Source organism: Antedon bifida, chromosome 5, assembly GCF_963402885.1.
Source record: "Antedon bifida chromosome 5, ecAntBifi1.1, whole genome shotgun sequence".
In the NCBI taxonomy this organism is placed as follows: domain Eukaryota; kingdom Metazoa; phylum Echinodermata; class Crinoidea; order Comatulida; family Antedonidae; genus Antedon; species Antedon bifida.
In genome coordinates this window covers 6,111,874-6,139,171 of record NC_136230.1, presented here as the reverse complement: position 1 = coordinate 6,139,171, position 27,298 = coordinate 6,111,874, and the positions used below count along the sequence as shown (strand labels likewise).

Below are 27,298 nucleotides of genomic sequence, written 5' to 3'. Positions count from 1 at the left end.
ATTTTCAATGTTTCAATCTCTGTAATATAACATTTTTAGACTTTTGTCTGCTTTTTGTAAATTATTCTTTTTACCTGAATATATAATTAAATTAAAAAATATACATTTATATAGCTATAGTTATAATAAAGAACAAATGAATGAATGATTTTTTTTTATAGATTTAATAGCTATTTTTTTAAGGTTGCATTATTTTAATAGTATATAAATTATGAATATTTATGAGTTGAATAGGAAGAATATTTTCATGAGTTGAAAGGTTATGAGGCAAATTCATAGTGCATAGTAGTACTAGGCCTTCCTACACACACTAAAAGCATGTTTTTGTAACTACTGCACCACTATCGATTAGCTGATGTTTTAATAAATTCCTTTACCCTAATTAAAATAGGAAACATTCTAAATTGATTTTGTAATAGTTAATAGTATAATGGCACAGTAGGTCACATACTATACTAGATTTAATTCAGAAAAGAATTTCATTTTACGGATGAATTGTCAATACATTTCATACAAATTAGTTGATAGGGGTTTTTACAAAAAAATAGAATTGCTTTGTTTGTATGTTAGCATGATAGCGCCTGAAATTTTGACGTTATTATGAATTTTTGGGTTTAAATAGGTATGTACTTATAGAACATGCCTATTGAAATTTAATAAAATCGGTTCATAATATTAATAATAACCTCACAAATAAAAAAAAAGAGAAAAATTTGTATTCTTTTAACATGGGTCGAAACATCAACATGCACCCTCTGTAGCAATATTTTGCCAAGTACTTCACTCAGTTTCTGCTCAGTTTCTGAGTGTTTCCATTTTTTTTATTTTTGAGAATTGATACGTTTATATTATAGTTTAAAATAGTTACATGCATTCATTGAATTATGGCTGTTAGTTGCGAGGTATGCCTCATTTAACTCAACATCCTCTTAGTGATGACAATATTGATGATAATTTAATTGTTTATTTGTAAAATGAAATATAAATATTTCTACTATTTATTGAATATGAATTTATGTATTGTTGTCGTTGGGATCATTGCCTCCTTGGCATTCTTCAAAACTGTTCCGCATGACTGCACTCATTCAGTCTATTCATGTGTACAAAAATAAGTTTCTATTGCTACGCTTGAGTGAACATACAATTAGCCTATTATTATTGTATCTGTTTTTTGCCTTTATAACCATGTCTGTGAGCCACGACTCCAACAGCCGATATATGTTTGGTAGAATTCCATGCCGTTGCCATCATCAAATAATGAATTCCTATGGGTTTTATTTCTTGAGATTTGAACAAACTACTAATTAAAATGTATGGATTCTCCAAGTTGGACTCTACCATTATTCATACAGGAAGTGATTATTGAATACCACATCCTAATACCACCGGAACTGGTATCTTTTTGCTGTGTATCAAGTGTAACATATCCAGAAGATAATTAACACCCTATGGATTTACTATTATTTTTTTTACCTGATTGTTAAATGATGTCTTCCATGTGACGTCGTCGTGTGAATTTTATGTCATTATGAAGGTAATATTTTATGAACCATTAGTTATAGTATACCAGCTGCTTAAATACGTACATTACATATATTGCGTGTGTGCTTAAGCATAACACTAGGTGTTTAATTTACTCGCTCAATCACATTCATCGTCCAATTGTTGCTCCGGTGTTAACAACATGATTTTCCGGTTGATTTTTTAAACCAATGGGGATTATAGAGGAAGAAGATTGTAGAGATAAACGAGATAGTATTATTCTGTGAAACTCTGTATAGTTCTGTTTTAGTTTGATTTTGTCAATCAGTTAAATTTGTCTTTGATTGAGTTACGATATGTTACTTCTAGGCAATAACTTCTCGGTGAGTAGTAATTTATTAACGGTTTTTACTTACATGACATTAATTATATATTGAATCATTGGTGACGTTTATGGTACGGTTTTATACTACAAGTTAGGTTTTTGTGTAATAATGGAAATAGCTGTTTGTATTGTTTATATCGGACCATGTGCTAATGTAGGATTATGCTTTATACTTAAAATTTCCATTAAAAATTATACGGAACCAATATACTTTTCGGTACCATAATATTTATATAAACCCACTTCATAAACTATAATGTGAGAATAGTTAAATTGTAACAAAAGAAAATTCTAGTCAGTCAGGAGAAAAATGGCAAAAGGCTTCGTACTTTCCAGGATTTTTTCCAGATAATCTATATTGTTTTGACTACTCTTGTAACATGACCACAGTGCTGATTTTGCCATTTTTTCCCTAACTCTAGTTGGGAAGTGGGGGAAGAATAGAATAGGCAGTTAGTATACTTACATGCACAATACTCTCTGAATACTCTACAAGTTTTTCACTATCACGTTTTCCTAAATAGATGTAATTAAATGATATAGATAAAATAATATTTATCTACCTGCCTGTCATCAAATAATTACCATGATAAATAGGCCTTAACAACCTTGCATGAATTATGTCAATATTAAAATTGGCTGGTTGCTAGGGCACATTAAAAAGCAAAGTGAATGGCGCACACGCTGTCAACAGAGATGTCGCCACAGCGAAAAATTATAATTTTACGTTTTTCACAACCAAGGTTATATATTATGCTAAATGTTTACTGACTAACATTAAAGGAAATGCTTAATATTTCTTGGTAATTTAATTTTCATCCCTTTAAATAATAATTTTCAAAATATGTTCTTCCTCAAAATAAATTTCTTAGAAATAATGGTAGGTAGCCACTCCCGATCATACCAAACTCAGAGATTTATTTAGTTATTATTTAGTGGTAAGATCCACCATATAAAAGTAACTAGTGGAAGTCTTTATAATGTTGAAAAAATAATTATTAAGTCAAAAAATTAAATATTTATCATATTAAATAGTTGATAGATATTATTAAATGGTGATGGCATATAAAAGGTAAAAATAATAACGATAATAAATTAGAATATGAAATACATACATCATATAATTAATTATTAAGTAAAAATATTAAATATTAATTATACTAAATGGTTTAAAAGTAAAAGTAATAATCATAAGGGATCATGTAGTTAAAACAATAAATTAGGCTATGAAATACATACATCATATAATTAATTATATTAAGTAAAAAAATTAAATATTACTGTATTAATTAATAATCATAATAAATAGTTGATTAGATATTATTCAATGATGATGGTATATAAAAATAATAATCATAATACTACAATTCAGCATTTATGCTGTATTTTTTTATATGATTGAATAAAGATACCAAATATATATATATAATTAGATCTCTTTCTATATGAAAATAATATAGGTACGTTATTGATTAAGTATGGAATATCTCTGTAATAATTATAATGTAGATCCTAAGCATACGTAGTGTAGATTTAATAACACTCATTCGTGACTTGCACACCAATAAAATTATAAGTACGAATGAAATTTAATTATCAAACTGGTCGTTGAACTTTGATACATCTCTTCATGGAAAAACAAAATTAGGTATAAATTCAGTTTGTTTGTGGTTTTTAATGCAATTTTATTAAGCTTTATCTTTTTAAAGTTGTTTACTGTAGTTGTCTTTCTTATTTATTAAGACTATAGTTGTTCTTTTTTATTTTACATCTAAATTATATCTCACAAACCTGAAATTTGGTACTCTACTATATCTCCAAAATACCGATATTCGCGGCATTCAAACTGCGGTATGTTTTGATCTCCCCTTTAGCCATGTTCAACTATGTGAGAATCAGCAAAAATGTTGGGGCTTTTTTTAGCCAACATCTTTTCAGCAGCCAAATGCCTTAAATTCTCTTACATTTTCCCTAACTCACAATCGGCTCACAGACGTTGGCAATTGCTAGATGAGGCCCGTCCATTGTACGGGTATCATCTAGTTCATATTTAATTTAATCATTCATACCATAAGCTCTTCAGTACAAATACTGTTCCTTCATTTGTTGCATTACCAAATCCCTAATTGCATAATACACACCTAAATAAATTCCCGTCATTTGATAGGATGATTGTGGGTCACATGACGTGCAATAGTATGTACTATTTAACGATCGCCTTGTGAAAATATAATTAAATCTTTCACCTCATGAAATTATTTGTACCATCATAAACATTCATTGTATAATATTAATAATTAATATATCCAATAATAATATCATTCCCAGTGGAATGCTATACTGTAGTAGAGATAGTTTTCCACAGCTGTGGATATATACCTTCAATTTTAATATTTATTGCATTACTAACTATCAGCCCCCTTCACTGGCAAAGTCTCTATTGCATAATGCGTAATATAATAGGCCTAGTATACGGTATATCATTGCCCGGTCTAGTGCATTGCTATGGTAGAGATAGTTATCCACAGCTGTGGTAAGACTAACCATAACATTGATTCTCTGGAGAAGGTTACAGTTTATCTACTTCAAGTTGTTTAAATACTTAGCATAGCATTTTGCTTATGATTCTACAAGTTATTTTTAGAATAACGCAGTAATTATGATAAATCGCGCATCATCTCATGATGCTTGAATTTATTAACGTGTGTTGATTCGATGAATAATAATAATGATGTGTATGTTGTATGCATTCCTCGAGTTTGTATACATTAATGTAATGTTATTATGAAATTAACATAATGTATTTACAGGTATATTAATGTAATTCGGTTCTATTAATAACCATATAGAATGATGGCTAATGGATAGAGTATGGTAATCACTAGTGTTCAGGTTTCTTTTCTTTTTTGTAACATAAATATTTACAATTAATTAAGCAGGTATTTTGTGTTTTATTTAAGTGATCAGAAAGTAGAGGGTATGGCAAAAACATGCAGAAATATAATGTAAACAATACTATAAATACAAACATTAGCTTTCAGGGACAGGCTTTTTGTATGGGACACTAGTATAGAAACTTGATTATTGATATGAAACTTATATTTTAATATGCTCAAGAAGAAAATGGCATTGAACTACTGTATACCTGGATGGATAAGAACAGAGATGTGAATATAAAGGGTCTAACTCTGGAACAGACAATGCAATAAACAAATGGGTGGTCGCACGAGTATACATAAGGACCCCTATTAAGCTTTGAGATCCAACAATGTGTCCACTTGATATTAAGTCCTCTGAATAGGAGTTGGACTTAGTGTTAAAACACCTATCGCCTATTGGTTCATGGGAAGGTATCCCTTAATAGAGGTGTCCCATTAATAGGTGTTTACCAAATGAGGAGTTGTACTGTAGTAAAGGGGTGGTTGATTACATCAAGAGTGGTCTTGGAAAGAGAGATTTGGCTGACATCAAGGCCATAGCGAGAGGTTAAAAACAGATGAGGCAAAGATGGTTTAAATATAATATAATATTTAATTAATTAATTTAATATAATTAATACGACGATCTGTGCTGGGGAATTTGGGTGGGTGGTGAAAATTGAAAATTTCATATGAGACAAGCTCCTCGTCTGCCTCATGCTGGCTACAGAACTGGATACAAATTCTCCATGTAGTTTGGCCTCAAACATCATTAACCTTTCTCCCACTCGCATCACATTCTGTAGTGTCATTCTTCTTGTACTTTGAAAGACTCTACTGTCATTCTTCGGTCATTCTTTTCCTGGTGAACTTCCTGAACCAAGTTGAATTGTTTAACAAGAAATACTGATACTGCTAGCTACACCAATTGTTTCCTTCCTCTGTTTTTGATACAAGGTGCTTTATTTTATCATTAGCTATGTTTACACGCTTGTTTCTCTATCGGAGTTAAATACAGCCAATCTTAAGCTCTGTCTGCACTATCAAACTTTTTGTGACAAAATAATGATGTGCCCATATATAGACATGATGTCACATCACTACCATATTTGGGCATATCACACTTTTTTGTTAAACTAGTTTGATAGTGTACTGTATACAGAACTTAATAGCGGTTTAACTTGTTCTACATTTGAACTTGTTGACTAACACTGCATCGGATATAATGCTGAAACCTATCAGAAACGATATCAGACTTTAATAACAACACAAAGTAATAGAGTTTAAAGGGAGCATGATTGTAACTCAGATCGGCTTAACTCTGTTCTATGCACACTATGTAACACTAGTACATGTTAACACAAATTGTGTTCATACATACAATTATTGCTATGACAATTTTCCAAACATCAATGTTATTGTTTAAATCAATCATTATGAATCATGTATAATAATAATAATAATAATAATAACAACTTTATTTAAAAACGGATGCAACACTTGAATCACCATATTGGTGTTTTTCACAAGGCCGTTACTTACTACAAAACTATTTATACTATTACACAAGTTATCATTTACAGTACAAAAACAACTGTAAATCAGATCAGTGGCATAGCTTGAGTAGTATCAATAAATACTAGACAGGAAAAAAAGAAGAATCATGAGAACATTCAGAATAGGCGAAGGAAAAATGCGCATAACATTAACATCATGTTTTGGTAACTGCAAGCAATTCCTGTATTTAATTATTTATAGAGAACTTATACAAGAAAATTCCAAATATGTATTCAAGACATTAATGTTATAATCCCTTCATTCCTACGTTGATCAAAGTGAACATTACTAGAAATATATTGTACTCTATTTATTGATTTGTATTATAATTTATTTTATATCGATATATTAATTTTCAAAACCCGGCATACTATAGTCACTGTACAGTACATCAACAGTTTTTATATAATTTTGTTTTGAGCTATCTGAATATTTCAATAAGAAAACAAACAATAAAAACAAATGATACTCTTTTTATTTAGTGATAATTTAAATAAAAGAAAAAAATTACTGTCCTGTGCTTTATTTGCCAGCTACCCACCCACTGCCAATGACATATTTGCTTGATATTTCTCCTAACCTTTGTTTGTAAAGCTCTTTCTGCACTATCAAACTAGTTTGACAAATATGGTAGTGATATGCCCAAATACAGTAGTGATATGCTATGCCCAATTACTGTAGTGATGTGATGTCATCATGTCCATATATGGGCACAGCACATTTTTTGTCACATAAAGTTTGATAGTGTAGACAGAGCTTAATGGGGAATTTAAATTTATAAAACAGCTACAGCTACATTAGTACACTTATAAAAAAAACATGCAGATTAATCAAATATCTACTACAAGATAACATGTTGTCGTTATGTTCGCTGTCCTCTTCTTTACATTCACTATTCATCATTAAATGTAAATGAGTCATCATTAATATCACATTATTAACATCCAGGATAAGATGACGTCTGTCTACATTATTCTGTTATACCTTCGTCTGCATTTATCAGTAATTGTATTTGGAGATATAGTTAATATGATCATTTTATAGGAAGGTTGGGGGTTACTTAGCCTAGAGTTGTTTCTTTATTCAAAGTGATCCATGTAGTATAAGCTACACCACTAAGATTTAGAGGGAAAAAACAACTACATTTTGGTTTGTAGGCAACTAAAGACAAAGCAAGCGGAAAACCGCTTGTCCAACGTAGAATCTGTATCTATCCTGAGCGGAAACCTCCCGTCCGCTCCGTGTTGTGTGTAAATAGTCGTAAGAAATAATATAGATTTTATATTTTTATTACCGTTACCGTTCTTCTGTGTAAATTGGCCTTACACAGTACATGTGAACATATCCATAAACATAGTTGGGCAAATTCACCTCATTTAGTCTATTTACACGACCATAGTGTAGCATAGCTACAGATCATGTACACCATACAGAATGTAATAATTGTAATAACTTTAATCCTCAGCAGACTTGATGTATTAAATTTTGCTATGCAAAGCAAAATACAATCAACGCATTCATACATAAACTTTATAACAGACAAATTTAGATTGTGTGGGCTGATAATTTCATATCATAATCATAAATTTTCCTTCATAGCTTAAATTAGCTATCATCAATTAAAGGTCATATTTTAAAAATCATAATATAAAGAGCAAACTAACTGACGTATATTGACATTTACAAATTGTCGTAAAACAGACAAGAATAATTGTCTTTATAAAACTATAAAAATACATAATTTCAATGTATTCTCTGCACTGTATCTAGATTTCTCGTGTGTCAAAAGGCAAATTCTGTAATACAGCATCACATGTGTATCACATGTATCGCTTATTATAGACAATAAACTAAACAACATTAACATGATACAGGCAACACATGTGATTCTGTAATACAGAATTTTCCTATGATACTCCGTTTTATTTTGTTGTATCTAATGTTTTACTGTTTATTTTATATAATTATTATCATGGAGAAATTATTTCTCCATGGTATTATGGAGTGAGTGCAGAATCTTGTGGATCACAGTTACAGTATTTTAGACAAAATAAATATTATTCTTCCAAATCCTCTGTAAATCTGTATTTTAAAGATTAAACCTCATGTTGATCATTTCTATTCAATATTCTAAGTACCCCTATATAAATAACAGTAAAGTATATTGATTCAAAAAGGTCAACGATTATTAACCAATGATTAACCTTTATGTACAAAGGATATGGCAGCCATTTATTTTAACTGCACTGCAGTATATAAAAGTGGTATACAAAATTAATTTTAATTTATACTTTTTTTCTTTGATAAACAGGAAATTCTACAGTAAATGCTCATAGTGGGTAGATCACAAATTAAAATAAATGAATAAATAAATATTAAAATTTCTTAAAATAATTATTATCGGCTGTTGAAAATGAATTTAATGCCAATGTACTGTTGCATTTAACGTATACAATCAGTATTTAATGGATTCCTGGGATCCAGGATTTTTAAATGAGGTAGCGCTAAATATTAATATTAATAGTCTGTCATAAACACATATCACAAAGTTGTTTATAATTTCATCTTTTTCTGTCAAAAGAGGTGAGCATGCTCCTTCCTAGTGATCCACCCCAGAGATTCATATATTTATGAAATCTGGTCAGTTTATTTTACACTCAAAATTGAACAATGATATGAGTGGTGGTATCAGATAATACCATCTATCTCAAATGTTATTTGTTAACAATACATTTATGTCAAGTAGTAGATTCATATAAAAATATAACAATAGTTGTTCTGTGATACAGTCATGGTCAACTTGATAGATTTAATCGATATTCAAGTATAAGTGAATGGGCGCTAATGCAGTTTCGTACCCACCCCTTAAAATTACTCAAAATTGTTTCAATACTTCATCTAACCTACTCACGAGTTGTCTACAGCATTCTGCAAGCATAAAATTGTAAAATATCGATAACTTTTTATTTATAAATATTTTTAATCAATTGATAATTGAGCACCCTTCAGAAATCCATCGCAAGCTTAGCTTCGCGAAAATCATCGCTAGGCCTGCCGATAAAAGTACGGAGGCCTCATAGGGCATCGATCAATAGAGGACGCTGTTATGGTCATATTATAATGTCTTTAAAAATATTCCTCGTGAAACGAACTTTTAAATTTTTTCATAAAGAAATATTTTGTGTTTAATTATGTTGTTAATTTTTAGAAATTCTTTTTAATTTGAGTGTTATTGTCTTGTCAAATTATATTTTTGTGAGGGTCTTTAGTGATCAGCTTCGGCTGGATGGACCACCCTCGTAAAATATTGTTGAAATAAATAAAGGAACAGTTGCTTCATTATTAAATGTTATATTTTTATTTTATTTTAATAAACACAACAGGAAAGAAGATAAAAAGGAAGAAATGAAAGACATGAAATGATGTTTTCAGTGTCAGCAGAAGTAAAATAAATTCTAGTAATTGATGGAAAACATTTTTATTATAATTATCATTTTATTACTGTACATTACATTTCAATAAATTATATCTTTCTGTTTTTGTTGCATTTCTTATTTCCATGTATTTGAAGAGGTCTTTCATGGGTGAATAACAAATGTTAATTTATATACTTCTATAAAATCTTAAAACAAGGAAACCATTAGTGTTTCTAATATAGTGATAACATTACTAAAACAATTAATTTGTCATAAGCTCCTTGTTTATTGTGTTATAACAATGTAGCTCAGGACTGAACGAAGTACTGTAATTCTTTTTATTTCATTTTATTTATTTATTTGACCTACAAATCATAATGTAAAATAAACTAAAACAGAGGAAAATTGGTCTGTAGTACTTAAATCTTCAAGTCAGCAGTCCCATACAATTTATCTTCTTTCCTGTGTGAAATTCTACTATTAAAAATGAAAAACAAATTAAAAACATAACATATGATGATACCCACAATGATGAATACAATAATTGTATATTATTTCTTTATTAAAAATACGAAATTCATGTCGGAAATAATGCAAATTATTATTTAGTGCGTGCTTTAAACATTAGTAAATTACGCCCTCTATAGAACGCAACTGTTTACTCTATCAAGAGTTAATGTCCTGTGAGGCCTCCGTACTTTTATCGGCAGGCCTAGCGACGATTTTCGCGAAGCTAAGCTGGCGATGTATTTCTGAAGGGTGCTCAGTATTAATTGATTAAAAATAGTTATAAATTAAAAAAATATCGAATTTTTACAATTTTATGATTTCAGGATGTTGTAGACAACTCGTGAGTAGGTTGGATGAAGATTTTGAGTAATTTTAAGGGGTGGGTACGAAACTGCATTAGCGCCAGTGAATGAACTTGTTTCAAAAAGAAATTTAACCATATTTCCTCTAATACACGCTTTGATTTGGCCATGGCTGGATCACTTACTATAGTAAGTACTTTATTAGTGTTAAATCTGCCATACCATCCATACACTCTTTGTAACACTGTTTTTATGAATGATAGTAAATTTTTTCCTTTAAAAAGGTGAATCTATTCAAAATTGTTAGGTGCCAAAAACCCATGAAAAATTCCTTCACTTTTAAACAATTATATCCCACAGTGCAGCTCCAGTTTAAATACAAAAATAGGTCAACTGTTTTGAAAAAGAGATATAGCTTTGTTTCGTTTTGCTGTACTTTTTAATATTATAACAATTGTTGATTGTTGAAAATAGTACACACATGTTTTTGTGTTACCTTTAGTTATTAATAAATATTGTGATCATGATTACAGAATTCCAAGTTCTCAACCAAAACTAATATTTGTATTGTGTTTCCTTATCAGTATTCATGTACTTGATGACTGTTAAACATCCTTCCTTTGAAGTATGGCACATCAGATGTAAATGTTTATTTTGTTATGTAAACAGTGATTTGTTGTATACAGTACTGAACACAACTATCATGATGGACAGATTAAAAGAGGTAAAATTGATAGCTTGTTGCTTCGAATGCCTGATGATGAACCATTCAAAGAGTACGCTCTGTATGTTCCTTATGGGACAAGAAAACGAGGAAGGCAGAGAACCAACTTTCTGAGATACATCCAACAGCTTTTGGGGGATGAAGAAGGCATGATTACATCTGATAAGCTGTCAGAGTTAGCCAAGGACCGTTGTGGCTGGAGAAAGCTTGTAGTCGCCTGCTCCGCAACAGACTGATGATGATGATGTTGCTTATGATTTATATTGATTTATTAAACAATAAATAATTGTTTGGATAAATATATAAAGCGTGTTTCCAGTTATAAACCAATTTATAATCTTGATTATTTTCCAAGAAAAACGCATTAAAGAAAGTCTGTCTTCAAATCTTAATAATTACAGAAATGAGAATTAAATTCATTACTTTCTATATCAAAGTTTGATTGAAATGGAACTTTTTGTTTTGGTGTAGTTACTGCAGTAACCGCAGTACTGTATAATTATTTTTTAAATGAACCTTTATAATGATATACAACATGGAAACCTAGAGTTATTGCATTTTTTTCATGAAACGTGTCTACCAGCTTAACATTATATATCCTATTTAATATCCCATTGGATACAATAACTATGGTTGTATTATTAGTGACTCATCATAGCAAAGACCTGTCTGGTGGTTTTAGGCTACACCCATTATTATTACTACTACCAGTAGTAGTGCAGCCAGCCACGCAGCTGTTTGGATTACACACGATAATAAAAGAGTTAGGCCTGGAATATTGATATAAAATTATAATGCATTTAATACGCAAAGGATGTTGTTGATTGTGCATGTTATTTTTGTTCCGCTGTAGCAATGATTGTGAGTTTTTAATTATTTTGTATTGTTGTATAATCATATTATATTATAATTATAATATTTGATAAAGAAATGAAATATAACAAAATTGTGTATAGTAGTATAGTATACCCATATGTAATAGAATTTTATTTATAATTTTTTTTAATATCTTCTAATCATATGAAGATCATTTTATGAGGCTAATCAGAATTTTAAATAACAGTATGTTTTAGCAGTGTTAATTTATTATAGAAAGATATAGTAAACCTCACTTTGTCTCATTAACTAATGGTTTTATGTATTAAATCTGCTTATATTACTCTGTACTACGAGTAAATAGTAGAAATTCTATGAGAAGAAGGTTAAACAGTGCCGAGATGAAGAGATAATAGAAAATTGCTATTTTTTTTACTATGAAATTATTTTTGGTCACCGTATACTTATGTCCAGCTAGAAGATAAGTACAGTAGGTGTTTTGTACATCAGTTACAATAGTCTCAGTGACAGTTGAAAACGAGTCAAACCAAGAACCTATACTTAATCATCTTATTAATAATGTATACACCCATTAATCTTAATGTATACTAATACATTAATGTCATACATCATTCACTCAACGAGACCTAGATTTTCCAGTGCTATCGTGTACTGTATGTCGTTTTGTGTGAAGAAGTATATCTTTCATGCAAACTAGTTTGACAACAAAAGTGTGTACCCAAATATGGTAGTGATATTGGCAAATATGATTAGTGATATGACATTATGTCCATACCATATATGGACACATCACATGTTTTTGTCACACAAACGTTGATAGTGTTGACAGAACTTTAGTTTAAAAACAAATACATATTATATTATAGTAATCTGACTATATAATGTTAAATTTATACTTACTATTAGTAATTACAATTATATTTGATCACAATAATGTTTTTCGTTATGATTATAAACTAGATTAATACAAATTTGAGAGAAAAACGGTAGACTTATTCATACACTGAGTTTTACAGTAAATCATCAATACGAAAGATTCATTCCCTGTAAGTGCTTTTGTCACAAATTCCTAAAAATAGAAATTAAATATTAGAACTTGTTATAAATCAGAAATTGAAACTCGTGTTAAGGGCAAAGTCAAGCTGAGTTTTACTGAGCGCCAGATAGCTGGAAATTGTAGGATATTCCCAATAGCACCTCCTATTACTGTCTACAGAATATTCAAGGTTTTTACCCATTTTAATATTTATAAAATAAATAAATTGTCTCTGATACCATGAAGGAATATGGAGGTAAATGGTTCAAATCTAATACTATTCCATAAAATGCATAATTTAAAGGATTGATAATATAGCTGTGTCCACCAAGAAATATCACATATGTATTACAATATTATGATATTATGATTATTATCACAAATTATACATAGAAAACATTTGTATGTATTTATTGCAACATATGAAGCAAATTAAAAAACAGTATCTTTCTGTAACCATTTTAAGTCTTTTTTTAAATATAAAAATTATTTGAATTTCAAAATATAGCCGTTAACAATGATCATATAGATAGTGTGAATAACTAAGGATTTAGGATAAAAATACAAGTTATGAAATTCAACAGATTTAAACAATTGAATACTTTTCAATGATCCATCATCTGGAAAATAAGGCAGGGGATGGTGTTATTATTGCCGGATTTAAAATAAAAATCTTACTTTATCCTATAACAATGACTAGATAGTGAACAAATAATTAAATTAAGTTATTCAATTGAATTTAAATAATGAAATAGTTTACAATGAGTTATCTTCCGGAAAATAAGGCAAGGTGTTATTTTTTTTTTAGGATTATTGATGACCTTCCTGAACTTGTACAATTCAAATTTGCATTTTTATGATACAATAATGATTTTTGTTATATTATATTCAATGGATTTATCCTTTGAAAATGGTACACAATCAACAGCCTTTAGTTGTAATATTCATTGTGTGTTATTTTGTATGCTAAACTTTTCATTCTGAACAATCAAACATTATATTTAGCACTTTATGCTCCAAATGACCTCTTGTGAAAAAATAGCAAATAGTACTGTAGTACACTGTAGTAGTCTTTTTCTTGCAGAACTGCAAATAGAAATGTTGTCATATTTTGTAATATTTCCCCTTGTTGTATCCCATGAGCCTATAAATGAAAATAATGTTTTTTAATAGCATTTTCCTACCACCCTACAATGGGACACTTTTTTTCCTGTGAATGGAAGAAGAGGAAATAATAATGTATATATGGAGGACACCATTATTTACTTACCAGATTTCCTTTATAGTTGTTCTACTACTGTATATAAGTTCCATATTTTATGAATCATTTTCTTTTATAATTAGAATTTTATTTAAATATTATTTCATAATCTAATTATTTTTAAATTATATCCGATTATCCATGCAGGTAATTTTTCTAAATAATCTTCAATTTATCTTGCATCCCATCCAGCCTTAAGGCTTGGGCAAAGCAGTTGCCATGGTGACATAAGTAATAATGAGTGCGTCACAGTATTGTCAGTCATAATATTGATGTGCTATATTATAAATTGCTTTTATGATGAATAAATTTCTTTTTCTTGCCCTAGAGAAAAAGTGTGATTCAAATGCTATAAATGTAATGTTGGATCTTAATATATTTGATTAGAATATAATGCTCATAGCAAAAATACAGTATATTCTTGAAAGTAGCAAGCATACAGTACATACATTTATTTTTTGTTTTTCAGAAAAAAAAACATTGAATAAAAAGAAAATTTAATTTAATTTATTGTCATTCTTTTTTGGCAAATAATTTATTTATATCTTTAAAGAGACTTATAGAGACTTACTGTAGACATTTTGTTAGTGTTACAGTAATGTATTATATGCCAAATATATTAAAACAAAATGCATATTTCTTGAATTGTGATAATTGTAGCAATATCAAAAGTTTTCTATTCTAACTTCAGATGAGATCGGAAATAGAAATGTCCCTTCTGCACGAATTCAAATGCTTATCTCCAGCCGTAGTTCATTAAGGCTTTTTAGACTTATTTCTGTAGCTCCTGATAAGGTTTCTGTCTGCTGGGTAGGGAAGGTCAGAAAAGGCAGTACCAAGTAAAGCAGCCTACAATAATTTTTCAAATATTGACTCTCATTTGCTACTTGCTACTGTACTTGAATGCATTAACATATTATTGAACAAGCCAATGGATTTCTACATTGTTCGATTTGGATACATATAATTTATTTGATCAATACCCTGTAGAATTCTTATAGAATGGGTGTTGATACTTTGTATTGTGTAAGTTTTTGTACGATTTTTTCTGCTTTTATCATCAACATTTTCAAAATTAAACATTTTTTTTGTTATTTACCATTCTTTTGTTTTTATCTTTACAGTCTGCCCAGTTAGAGACGCGGCTTCCTGTGAATCGGAAATCCCATCTGCCTCCTCCGAAGATCAACACAGCCCTGTTGAAGTCCCCGGAAAAGAAGAAACTACCTCATCTGTCCCCGACTTCCCCAACCATCCATCGTGGCCTTCAAATTGGAGACACAGTGTGTACAGAGGATCATCGTATCGGCACGTTAAAGTATAAAGGAACTACGCATTTTGCAGCAGGCACGTGGGTTGGTATTCATCTGCAGGAACCAATTGGAAAACACGACGGAAACGTTGACGGTGTGCAATATTTTGAATGCGAAGAGAATCACGGAGTATTTATTCTCGCTAGTAAAGTTTACTTTGTTAATAAAAAAGACGTTGGGTTACCGGATTGCCCACCAACAATCACGGAAGAAAATAAAACTTTTGATTATCCCTCAAGTAAATTAAAAACTTTTTCAAAGGAAAACAATTCTTCAAAATTTGCTGGAAAACTATCGCATTCATTATTCAATTCAAAGGTCCCTCGACCAAAAACTTTGCCAGTCTTTCATAGGAAATCAAATCCCGAAAAAACTGAGGACGTTTACAGAGTGGAAATATCACCGGTCGAGAAAATTGCAAACAGCAAGATTAGTTTTCACGTCAGTAGCATAGCACCTGTGGAAAAGAAAATCACAGTGAATGAATTTCTAAAAGATAGTAACAAAAAAAGGACGTTAAATTCGACAAATAGCGAGTCTTGTACAGCAAAGCAAGTATATTTTGATAAATTACAAGACGATTTATGCAAACCATATCTAAGTTCTACATCTCAAGGACTCAAATCTATACCAAGTTTTACCGATTTAACTGAACAATCTTCAGATGAAATTAGTGAATTCAAAACTCGCTTAAAACCACTCGATTCTAGTTCACCAAAGAAAAATACTTTCGCTTCTTCACATAAATTTGAACGTTCAAGAAAGGATGATAAGGAGGTTGTAAGTAGTTTCGCAAATATTGATTTAGTGTTTTCAAAGACTCAGCCATCAAATTCACAAGGAAACGAGTTTGCTTGTCATGTTAATAATAACACATTTGAAGATGTTCAACCTAATGTTTCTTCTGAATTAATTGAGCTGGAGGATCTTAGTCTGCAACCGAAAGTTTGTGACGACGCTCGTAAGACATCGGAAGAAAATTCCAATCAGTATCAGGGTCCTCTTTTAGGTGAATCACCAACTGTACCACTGGCGGATATTCAGCCAAGGACGTTGGATATAGACTCTTTCGCTTTTGATGTAAACGAGGATGGTGAGTTCAGCGAGTTTCTTGCAATTCCTTCATTTCTTGACTCCCCAAGCGGTCGTTGGAAATTTGATCTTTTAACGCCAGTTGAGTTTGCAAAAGCACTTAATGAAAGTGATACGTTAAATTTGTGGGAGTTAGATCCTCCAGAAGAACCGTATGAGACTGATTTATATGAAAACCCAGAAACAAATCGCGAGTGGGAAAAACATAATATTTGGGAGCCAATAACAATTGTTGAAGAAGAGTTTTTATCCGACTCATTTGATGACAAACAAGAGAATAGTAAAATGGAAGAAGCTAGTAGAGCAATAGGTAAAGAGGCGTCCAATGACAGCTATACACTGCCAGCAAGGAACAATAACAATGCCAACTCACTAGATGTAACATTGGATGCTGCTGAGTTTGCTGCTGCTGGAAATAATGATGTTGAAGAAACGACATTTGTTGTTGAAAAAACGCTCGAAATGAATAAAACCATGGACATCATAAAAGATGTCAAGCAATCAATGAACCAAACATATGAGTTAGATGAAAATGACAAATGTGAGAATGCAAAGCAAGCAATAGAGGATATACCTGAAGACTTCGCTGAAGAATTTTTCAAGGAAGCGCATAAATTAAGTCAAGAACTTTCTAAGGGCAATTTCTTGCATTCTTCAACTCCTATCAAAGAAGAACATTTCCAATATAATGAAACTATGCCATCATACTTTAAAACACCTGCCAAAGGGAACACTATTGTAGAAACAGAAATTCAGATGGAGACATGTGACGTTGTGGAACAAGTGCCAATGAGTTTGGAGGAAGACGTAAAACGAATGAGCCTTGAAGAAGTCCACAGTGAAGTGTCGATGGAAACACAATCTGCAAAATCTTCTGATTTGGCAATGGTTACTGATTGTCCCTCAGGAAGCAAGGAGGTAAAAATGGATTCTGGCAGTAATTCCCAAAGTAGCAGCAAGAAAAACTCCAGATCCGAATTGTCAACTGTTTTAGAAGTTGAAATGACAATGGTTGCTGATCCAAAGTTAAGTAGTCAGAGAAAATTATCTTCCAAGGAGAAAGCCCATGAAGAAGAGAATAACAATGATCTTCCAGTGTGTAAGGATAAAGTTGGAGTAGAACACTCAAAGCTACCTAGAAAAAGGACTTTACAACAACCTAAGACTACAATTAAGAAACATATTGGTGATTCTACATCTGATGCGGTCAATAAACTGTCCAAGACAAGTAGATTACTTAGGCCGTCAGTCAATACCAAACATGATAAACCTGATAAAAAACCTCATAACGAAACATTCACAGAAAAAGCTGACACAGATGGTTCGGGATCACAAGGAAGCGGCGATAACCTGAATAGGAAAACTTACTCACCAACTTCCTGGAAAGAAAATAAGAAATTCACTGAAAGGAAAAGTTTGATTCCTCCTCGAAAGAAACCACTCGAGTCTACCACCAAACAACCTGGAACATACGAGAAAGTTAAAAGCAGAATTGATGCAACATGGAAAGCACAAAACGCAGCGGCGGCAAAGGCTGGCGTTGCAGGTAAGCGCCCCCAGACATTAGTAGAGTCAGTCCTTCGTGACCTTGAGACAAGAGGTAGTCTTTCCTCCTCAACTAGGAGTTTGAAATCCGATACAAGTGGATCAACCCAACGTCCAAGCAGTCGGGCCAGCTCAACAGGTAAACACCAAAAAATAATGAAACTTTGCTATTTGCACCCAAAATTCTGTAAACTTTCTTTTCCTTGTTGAGCTTTTATATTATGATTTGCTATCTTAAATTTGTGAACAATTTGACAGTTAGATAAAAATATTTTTCTGTTCATCTAATTCTTTTTTTACCAATTATGTTTTATAACTATCTTTTCAAAAATATTGAAAATTATTTGAATTCTACCAGAAAATTGTTTGTTTTTTTGTGGTTGTAAAAAAATCCATTTTTGTTTACTGTTTCTTCTTATGCAATAATTGCATGATTTCACCATCTTTGTTTTTTCTATATTTTGCATGATTTAGATGTGCAGTAAAATTGTTGACGTTCTTTTTTATCCGCAAGTATCGTTTTTCAGTGATAGTTTAAGAGAAATAAATAAGTTAGTGATACTATAGAGGGGTGGGAAATGTATCATTGGCTTCCAGAGATATAGTTTAAAAAAAGCTAAAAGGCCGAGTAGATATAGCTAAGCTACCTAGTAAAAAGCATTAATGTATAACTTTATGACAGAAATTAAGCTTGGGTTTCTATGCTATTCCTGAGAATACTGGGTACTATTACACTGTGCACGTGATAATAATGCATAAGAACCAAACAACTTGAAGAAGACTATTAGTAGAAGCCCTCCTTTGGGACACACCTATTCAATAAACACCCCTATTCAATGGACACACCTATTCAATAGACACTCCTATTCAATAGACACTCCTATTCAATAGACGCTCCTATTCAATGGACACTCCTATTCAATGGACGCTCCTAATTAAATAAAGCTCCTGAAGGTATCTATAGGGATTCTATTGTATTTCAATGTCCTTAAACCAATATAATATTAATTTAATACAAATATGGGATTATTTACGATAGTATTTTAAATACCAATTTGACCCCCATTGACAATCTTATTTGTAGACACTAGCTCCAGGGGTTTTACCAAGAAGCCTAAAGCTGTGAAGCGTTCAGAATCTATGCGTGAACGTCGCGCCAGTTCAACAAGTGCAACTTCCGAAACATCATTCCGGTCTGGGGCTATGATCACGACAACCGAGAGTTCTCGACAGAGTTCAAGAAGTGGCAGCCCTGAAGGTAAATTTATTTTTCCATGATTTATTTATTAACTTATTTTGTATATTTGAATTTTTTATGAATTTGATAATGAACAGATGACTTACAGTAAAACCCCTCCCTTGGCCCCAAAACCTTGTCCAGGGAACACCCCTATTAAGGAGAAATCAAGGGGAAATATATGTTTTAACACTACAGCTTGTTGAGTCTCGAAGGTATCTCCTTAATAGGGTTTCTGCATAATCCCACTCTGATATATTATTTTAAAATAATTTTCATACACTTGATAGCAACTCAAATAAGGTAGAATGTGTTGCTAGGCCTTTGCTCATCTCGTTCTAGTACATTCAATAATGTTATGTTTATTAATGACATTGTAGATGTTAATTATTAGTTAGTAGAATCTCTCTTAAATAATGTTGTATAAATTTACAGCTAAACCATTAAAAAGGAGAGCAATTCTACAATCGGCGAATAAAAGTAAGTGAGACTAGGTCAACAAATCTGTATATAGTTGAGTGTGCACATGATCACTATATAACATACCTACTGCATGTCTACATACAATATGACTATTGCTTAAGAAATCCAATGCCAATTTCAACTGTATGTATGATAGATCTCAGGAACTGAATGAGACATTTATACAGAAAATTCTTGTCAAAGAATAAATCGTGTTTTCAACTTTGAACTTTAAAGCACTTCTTCTCTTCATCGCCACACATCCTCTACAAATTTGTTTTAATATTTTGTGTATCACAGCACTCAAACCTATCCAAATTAGGTTGAGTTTATTGCAGTATATATTGTAGGATTAAGCCTGATTCCCACTTGGATGCATCGCAATGAAGTAAGCACAACGCAAGTGAGTTGACCAATCACAATAGACGGTTTGGATGATCCAGCGTGTCGTGATTGGTGCTCGCTTACGTCCTTGCATGAATTCAAGTGGGAACCACGCTTTAATATACATAATATATGCACATCAATACATTCAAATAATATGCAGTTGTAAAAAGCATCCGTGTACACTTGTGGCATTTAGAAATTACAATATGCATACTGCAGTGTTTTAAATATTATGTGCACTCTGTGTTATCTTTTGAATGAGCACTGTATGTGTACACTATTTGCACCTATGCAACTATGTTTCTTTTGGTACATTTCACATAAAAATCTGTATGTACTAATTCTTACCTACGTGCAATGTTTACACAAGTGTGAACACACATCTGTACACTTAAGCTTGGTTCACACAGGACACAACACAAGGATGTAGCTGATTACATTATAATATTTGCTGTACATCTTTGTGTTGTGTTCTCATGTGAACCAACCTTTGTTTGATCATCGTTTGCTGTTTTTATTAAAACTGGTTTTCATTATTTATAAGTAAATATGCAGTGAAACGTTTCGTTGAGTTTTGAATTAATTTTTTGAAATATTAATATCTGTTTGGAAATTAATTTTTTTCATTTATTTGTTATTAATATTAAGTTCTCAGAAAACACGTTTTGTTTACATTCATCTGGTTTCTGTTTATATTTAGAATGCTGGTACAGTAGTCATAAATAGTCCATATGTTATATCATGTCAATATCTGTATTATTGCTTTTTTGTGGTATTGTTATTATTATCAGCAAAATTATAATATAAATATTATACTGGTTATTCCAATCATCAAATCATGTTAATTTCGTATCAATATTATCATTGTTATCATACCCTTGTCAGGCAAATTAGCGCCGTTTTGTGGCAGCTTGCACATGGGGACCCTTAAGCCGATTTACCAATAGGCAAATCTATTCCCATGAGTACACATGAACGTGTCATAGCTTATTTCCTGAGCTCTGATTGGTTGCCCAATGTTTTGATTCGCAAAAAATAGAAACAATTCAAACTACCTATTTAGCTGAAGCGAAAAACTCAAGGAACTAGAAATCCAATACGCCTAGTGGAAAATCGGCTTTAGTTGTCTGTTTAACATCTAGTCAACTGCTCTGTGGTTAATTCTGGAGTTTCAGTTGCGATGAGCTGGAATCTATGACTCGGTGATTATATGAATGGTTCACTTGCAAGGACTTTGATCTTTTTTTTTTTAAGTTCATATCAAATCGAGCTTTTCTATTCAATTGGCATCTACAATATTCATTGATTGTGTTGGGTCTCACATATGGTATCCATTCTGCTGTTATATATTATTCAACTGCTATATAAGATTTGCAATTTCCTGTCTAAAGATACTTAAAGTTTTAAGTCTTAATCTGAAATCAAATGAAATCTTGTCTAGAATTTGATATCAAACGAACCAGCTGTTTAATTTATAGTTTATTTAGATTATTATTCAAATGCAACACTTTCCATTAAGAAATATTACTAAAATTCTTGGTATTTTGCAAATATATAGACAAGAATAATTTTTTTTTTTTTTTTAACATGTTTTTGGAATTTTTAAACTGTCCCTAATTAATATATTATAAAATGAATCATAATTTTTTTAGAAATTGACCTTCAATAGATATTAAATTCATAATTGTATTATAGTAATTTTGGTAGTTTGTAAGATGTATTATGCTAACAGGGAAAAATTTAAATTTTGTTTAGCAATATTGCTATTATCAAACTAATTTTTTAGTCCAAGAAACATAGTTTTTGTATTGTATTTTTTGCTACACAATTTTAGAAATGTGTAGAAATAAGGTTGTTTTGTATAGCTTTTTGCGAAATTATTCTCAGCTAATAATCTTCTGAATGTTTTCATGTTTGTTGAGCTTTAAATATATTATGCTGTTGGCTGCTTTTTATCTTCTGTTCTTGCCATAAAATTTTAACTACAAAATTGGATGTCATTTTGTCTTGAAAGACTATTAAGATAAATTTAATAACTTCAACACATCTTTCAATGACTATTATAATTAGGGAAGAGATTACTGTATAATGTTGTCTTTTAATCCATTCAAAGATTAAATCCTTAAATAAGATTTTACACATAAACCAGGTTGATGACTTCTAAACAATCAGCATAAAGCTGCTTTCACATCGGCCAAAATTCAGTCTGGTGGCCTGGGAAAAATTTTGTGGAAAATAGGTTCACTGGTAAAGAATAGGATCGTTACCACCAAATTTGTACGATTTGAATCCGTACCTGATTCGTACTGCGAATTTGGACTGATGGAAGAAGAAGCCATTTTATTGCTGAAATCGTACAATTTTGTTCATATGTCCAGCAGTGAGCAAGAATGACTTCGCTTGACAATGGACAACCCAATTTTGTACTTGATGTAAAAGCATGCTCAACGCTTGCGATATTTTTCTCAGGGCACCGGACTGAATCCGGGCGCAATGTGAATGCAGAATAATATACATTTTAGCTTTTTGTCATTGAGATTTCTTCAAAAACCTTTTTAACATTTGACAAAAACTATACAATCATCCTAAAGTACTCTGGTTTCCATAAAGAAATTTACTCAAATTTTTCATACTTGAACTTCATAGTACAATACATAAAATGTTTTTATTTTCAATATTTCAACATTTATTGTGTCACCATCAAACTCGTAAACCTATATTCATGAACTATAAGAAATAAATGGAAATAAAATAATAAATACTGTAATTATGAAAATTCTTTTCTTTACATCAGGAGCACTCTTAAAGAATGGTATGAGTATTAAAATATCATTTTGTAGTATTGTATTGTTCATTTTATCTGTTTTATCATGCTTTTTGGGTGTGTTATCAATATGCGAAACAACATTAAAAGTGCGTGTTCATTCAATAAAATTAGTATAAATATTTAAAATTAAGTTTTTCAGGTTTTCTATTCATGTGTGTTTATAAAGAAATTGAATGAATTTAATCATACATTCTCCTGCCTTTTGTTTTGTTTTTACCATTGCTGTGTAATTCCACAACGTAGCAAATGGTTAGATATTAGTTTATGCTGTTTCATTTTGTATTGTTTTAAGCATGTTTCTGTTTGATTTTTATTCATACAATTCTTTCTTCCTTGTCATACGTTCCGACAATCATAGTTGATACCTCCATGGTTGATTATCATGGAACTTGTTTCTTCACCATTGCTATTTTGTTCAAAATGTAGTAATACAATGGTATACATTTCTGTTTTTATTTATATTTTAATTCACACTTATTCTGTTATTGTGGTTTTTTGCTGTGTTCTTTTCAACGTAAAAATGGTTGAATTTAAGTTTCTGTTACTCCATATTAATATTGTTTCAATCATTTGTTTCAGTTTTTAATTAACAACCTGTTCTGTTTTGTTTTCCTCTTTATTTTTCTGTGTCAATTATGGTTATTATGTCACTTTGTACAATCACTCATAATAGTACTATAAGTAGGCATTCAGTTATCCATTAGTAGTGACATCATCCGGATTTTTGTTTAAAGCTCTGTCTACACTATCAAACTTTATGTGACAAAAAAATGTGATGTGCCCGTATTTCATTTCATAATAATAATATTTATTTCCTTCATAATATATAATATATAAATAATACAGTACAAAGTTCATAATTAAAGAGAAATAAGGTATTAAAAAAATAATATGACATGATGATGTCATATCACTACCACGTTTGGGCATATTACTACCATATTTGGGCATATCACTACCACGTTTTGGCATATCACTACCATATTTGGCCACATCACACTTTTTTTGTCAAACTAGTTTGATAGTGTAGACAGAGCTTTATATATATCGAACATAAATCAATGCGCAGTATCATCAAAATTCCAGTCATTATTCTACATAATGTATATCTTATACGTTTGTATGTATTATGAGCTGGCAATATATTGTATTACACATCTTTTGTATCAATATTTTAAAACATATCAATGATACTGATAGATATAATCAATAATATAAGATATATACATTTTACTCAAAATATTCAGTTATACAACAATTATTACAAAACAGTAGAACTTAGTTTAGGACACATCTATTTAGGGGACATCCCTATTCAGTGGAAATCACCTATTGAGGGGGCCCCCTATTCAGTTAACATAGTTACCCCCTATTCAGTTAACATAGTAACCCCTTATTCAGTTAACACAGTGACCCCCTATTTAGTTAACACAGTGACCCCCTATTCAGTTAACACAGTGACCCTTAATATTAAGGGGAAACTTGGGTCATAAAGGTCTTCTCTTAATACTATATTCATATCTTTCAACTTTACTTTATTATAGTAATATTAGTGACACACCAATGTGAAAGACAAAACCATAGTCCCAGATAGAAATGGTCCTTATATGATATTCAAAATCTTAGCATAAAAAATAATAATTTATTGAAATATGACTTATATTTTCATTCATATAACTCATGGTTTAGCTTAACACTGTGGCTATTATTTTTCAAATGTTTCATAAAAGTAAAACAGATTTTACTAGTCAATAGTTTTAATTGATGGTAATTAAATACAAATGGTTAATGGTCCATAAATGTCACCAAAAAATGTGGCATTTTTCAGTTTTGCTGTGACATTCCAAAAGTTTGCTGTGACATTTATATGATACTGTATATCACTACAAAGTGGATGTATTATACTAAAACTGTTGCTTTATTTAATAGGTTTTAAGGAAGAAGCCAATAAAAAGAAGGTATCCACTTTACCAAAGAGTCGTTTAGTGAAACCCAGTGCCGGTACATCTAAAGTGCCTCTGAGCAAGGTCTCTAGCCATCCGACAAGGACAAGAAGTAAGGGAGGGGACAGTGATGAACAACCGGATATTGGTAAGATGGACATTTTATCATTTTGTCTATTCATGGAGGAAAAAATAATTGGTCTATTTAAGATACAGTAGAACTCCTCCTTTGGGATACCCCTATTCTGTGGAACTTTCCTATGAAACGAACAGGGGGAAATGTTTGTTTTAACACTATGGACAACTCCTATTCAGAGGACACTTTATCTTGAAGGTGTCTCCTTAATAGTGGTTCTACTGTATTCTAAAAGGATGTAGACAAAACAAATATAGACAAATTAATGATTATTTTAAAAAATTTTGTAAAGGCAACTATTAAAAAACTTTATTTCAAGTTCGAGTTCATACTAACAAGGAAATGTCTTTGTACCATACTATTTTACTTAATATATTTATCATTGTACACAGTTTTATACTTAATATGTTATATATTAATATGCCAATCGAATATAGTTGACCTTTGAACTAAACTATCCACTTCCTGTCTCAAGTTTATTGGAAATATACTTACTGTTACCGCCGATACTTGAATTGCGGAAAAAAAGTCCTCAAGAATGATTTCCTTGCGAGTGAAAAGAAATTGGCCAAGGCCTTTTATATCATCATTAATTGACAGAAATCTTTTATTTTGTATCTAAATTTATCCACACTAATGAGTCTCAATAAAAAAATACAATCTCCTGGGATTTTAATGTCGCCAAAATCATTCCGACGTCGCTATACTTTTCATTTCTGTCAAATATTAAATGTAATGTATTTATGCTATTGTTTGATAATGTTCTTTTGGACAGAATTCAATTTATAGATATCAATTTATTACATTTAAAAAAAAAATTATTTTATTTACTAATAAGAACATAGCACATTTGTTATACATTCTCATAGTATTATTTTCATTACAATTTTTTTTCTGTTGTGCGTGAATTGTATCTTGGTGGTTTGGATGCTCGCTACCCTCTGGGTCCCAGGTTCAAATCTATTCAGATGATGATTCTTTTACATGACATGTTTAACTCCACTCCAAAAGCTTGTTTCAAAACTTTGTAATATATTGTGTTTGTCGTGCGAAGCGGATTGTCACCTTTCCAGAGGACAGTGACTTTTCACTTTTGACAGTCCTTGGCTGTATGCCTAAAGAAATGTTGGAAAAAAAATAAAATTCATGTAAAGAAACAACAATGAATCAGGATTGTCCGTTTTAATTAAACTTTAAAACGTCTCAGAAAAATGTTCACAAATCAAATAGTCATTTCAAATTTTAACTGTAAATTAATATTGTAGGAATTGATATAAAACATGTAAAATTGAATAGTCACATATTACAATATAACGTTGCTTCAAATTTTAAATTGTCACAAATGTCTAGCCATGATCAAAAAAATTAAATGAAATGATAACTCATAAACCAATGTACGTGTTTCTTTAACAGCTCAAGTAAAGAAGGACTGTGGAAATGTTGTATCTAGTCTTACTGGCAAAAAGAAACTATCAACAAAGAAGAACATTCACTTAAAAGGTGAGAATTGCATATTGCATTGTGGGATCATTCTTGAGTTTCATCCATAATTACTTTTACATTCCTGCATAAAAAGGAAGTTGGTGAAAACATGCAGATCCCATGGTCCACCTGTATTGGCTTCTGTTCAAAGGAGATTGTTTATGCAGATGGTTCTATCCCATGGTGCACCTGGTTTCAAAGGAGATTGTTTAAGGTTGATTTAAAAGTCGAGAATTGCATTGTGGGATCATTCCTGAGTTTCATCCACAATTCCTTTTACATTCCTACATGAAAGGGAGTAGGTGAAACATGCAGATGGGTCTATCCCATGGTGCACCTGGTTTCAAAGGAGATTGTTTAAGGTTGATTTTTGGGAAGTTTTATACTCTGATCACATTGTTGCTTTGATGATGATAATCACAATCTGCAGGTTTCTTGTGGTACAT

General features: G+C 31.1%; 2 protein-coding genes across 10 annotated transcripts in view; one reads left to right on the top strand and one right to left on the bottom strand.

Moving 5' to 3' along the window:
* The window catches only part of LOC144843094 (uncharacterized), an 89,219-nt gene that overhangs the window by 29,835 nt on the left and 32,086 nt on the right, over positions 1-27,298 (bottom strand). The window contains exon 14 of one of the 2 annotated variants that reach the window (XR_013612224.1): positions 5,920-5,937. The exons of the other annotated variant lie outside the window; for it this stretch is intronic. The gene's annotated coding sequence lies outside the window, so the exon portion shown is untranslated. Of the gene's footprint in view, positions 1-5,919; positions 5,938-27,298 lie in introns of those variants that run through there. 2 annotated transcript variants of the gene reach the window in all.
* Positions 1-27,298, top strand: part of LOC144843097 (uncharacterized) — a 62,776-nt gene that overhangs the window by 21,746 nt on the left and 13,732 nt on the right. For 3 of the 8 annotated variants that reach the window (XM_078699793.1, XM_078699799.1, XM_078699800.1), the window contains exons 2-7: positions 15,553-18,517; positions 19,463-19,636; positions 20,051-20,095; positions 23,259-23,276; positions 25,221-25,382; positions 26,784-26,870. In XM_078699793.1, coding sequence (XP_078555919.1) covers positions 15,553-18,517; positions 19,463-19,636; positions 20,051-20,095; positions 23,259-23,276; positions 25,221-25,382; positions 26,784-26,870 — 3,451 coding nt within the window. Of the gene's footprint in view, positions 1-1,832; positions 1,866-11,948; positions 12,156-15,552; positions 18,518-19,462; positions 19,637-20,050; positions 20,096-23,258; positions 23,277-25,220; positions 25,383-26,783; positions 26,871-27,298 lie in introns of those variants that run through there. The other 5 variants (XM_078699801.1, XM_078699802.1, XM_078699798.1 and 2 more) reach the window with 5 other exon arrangements.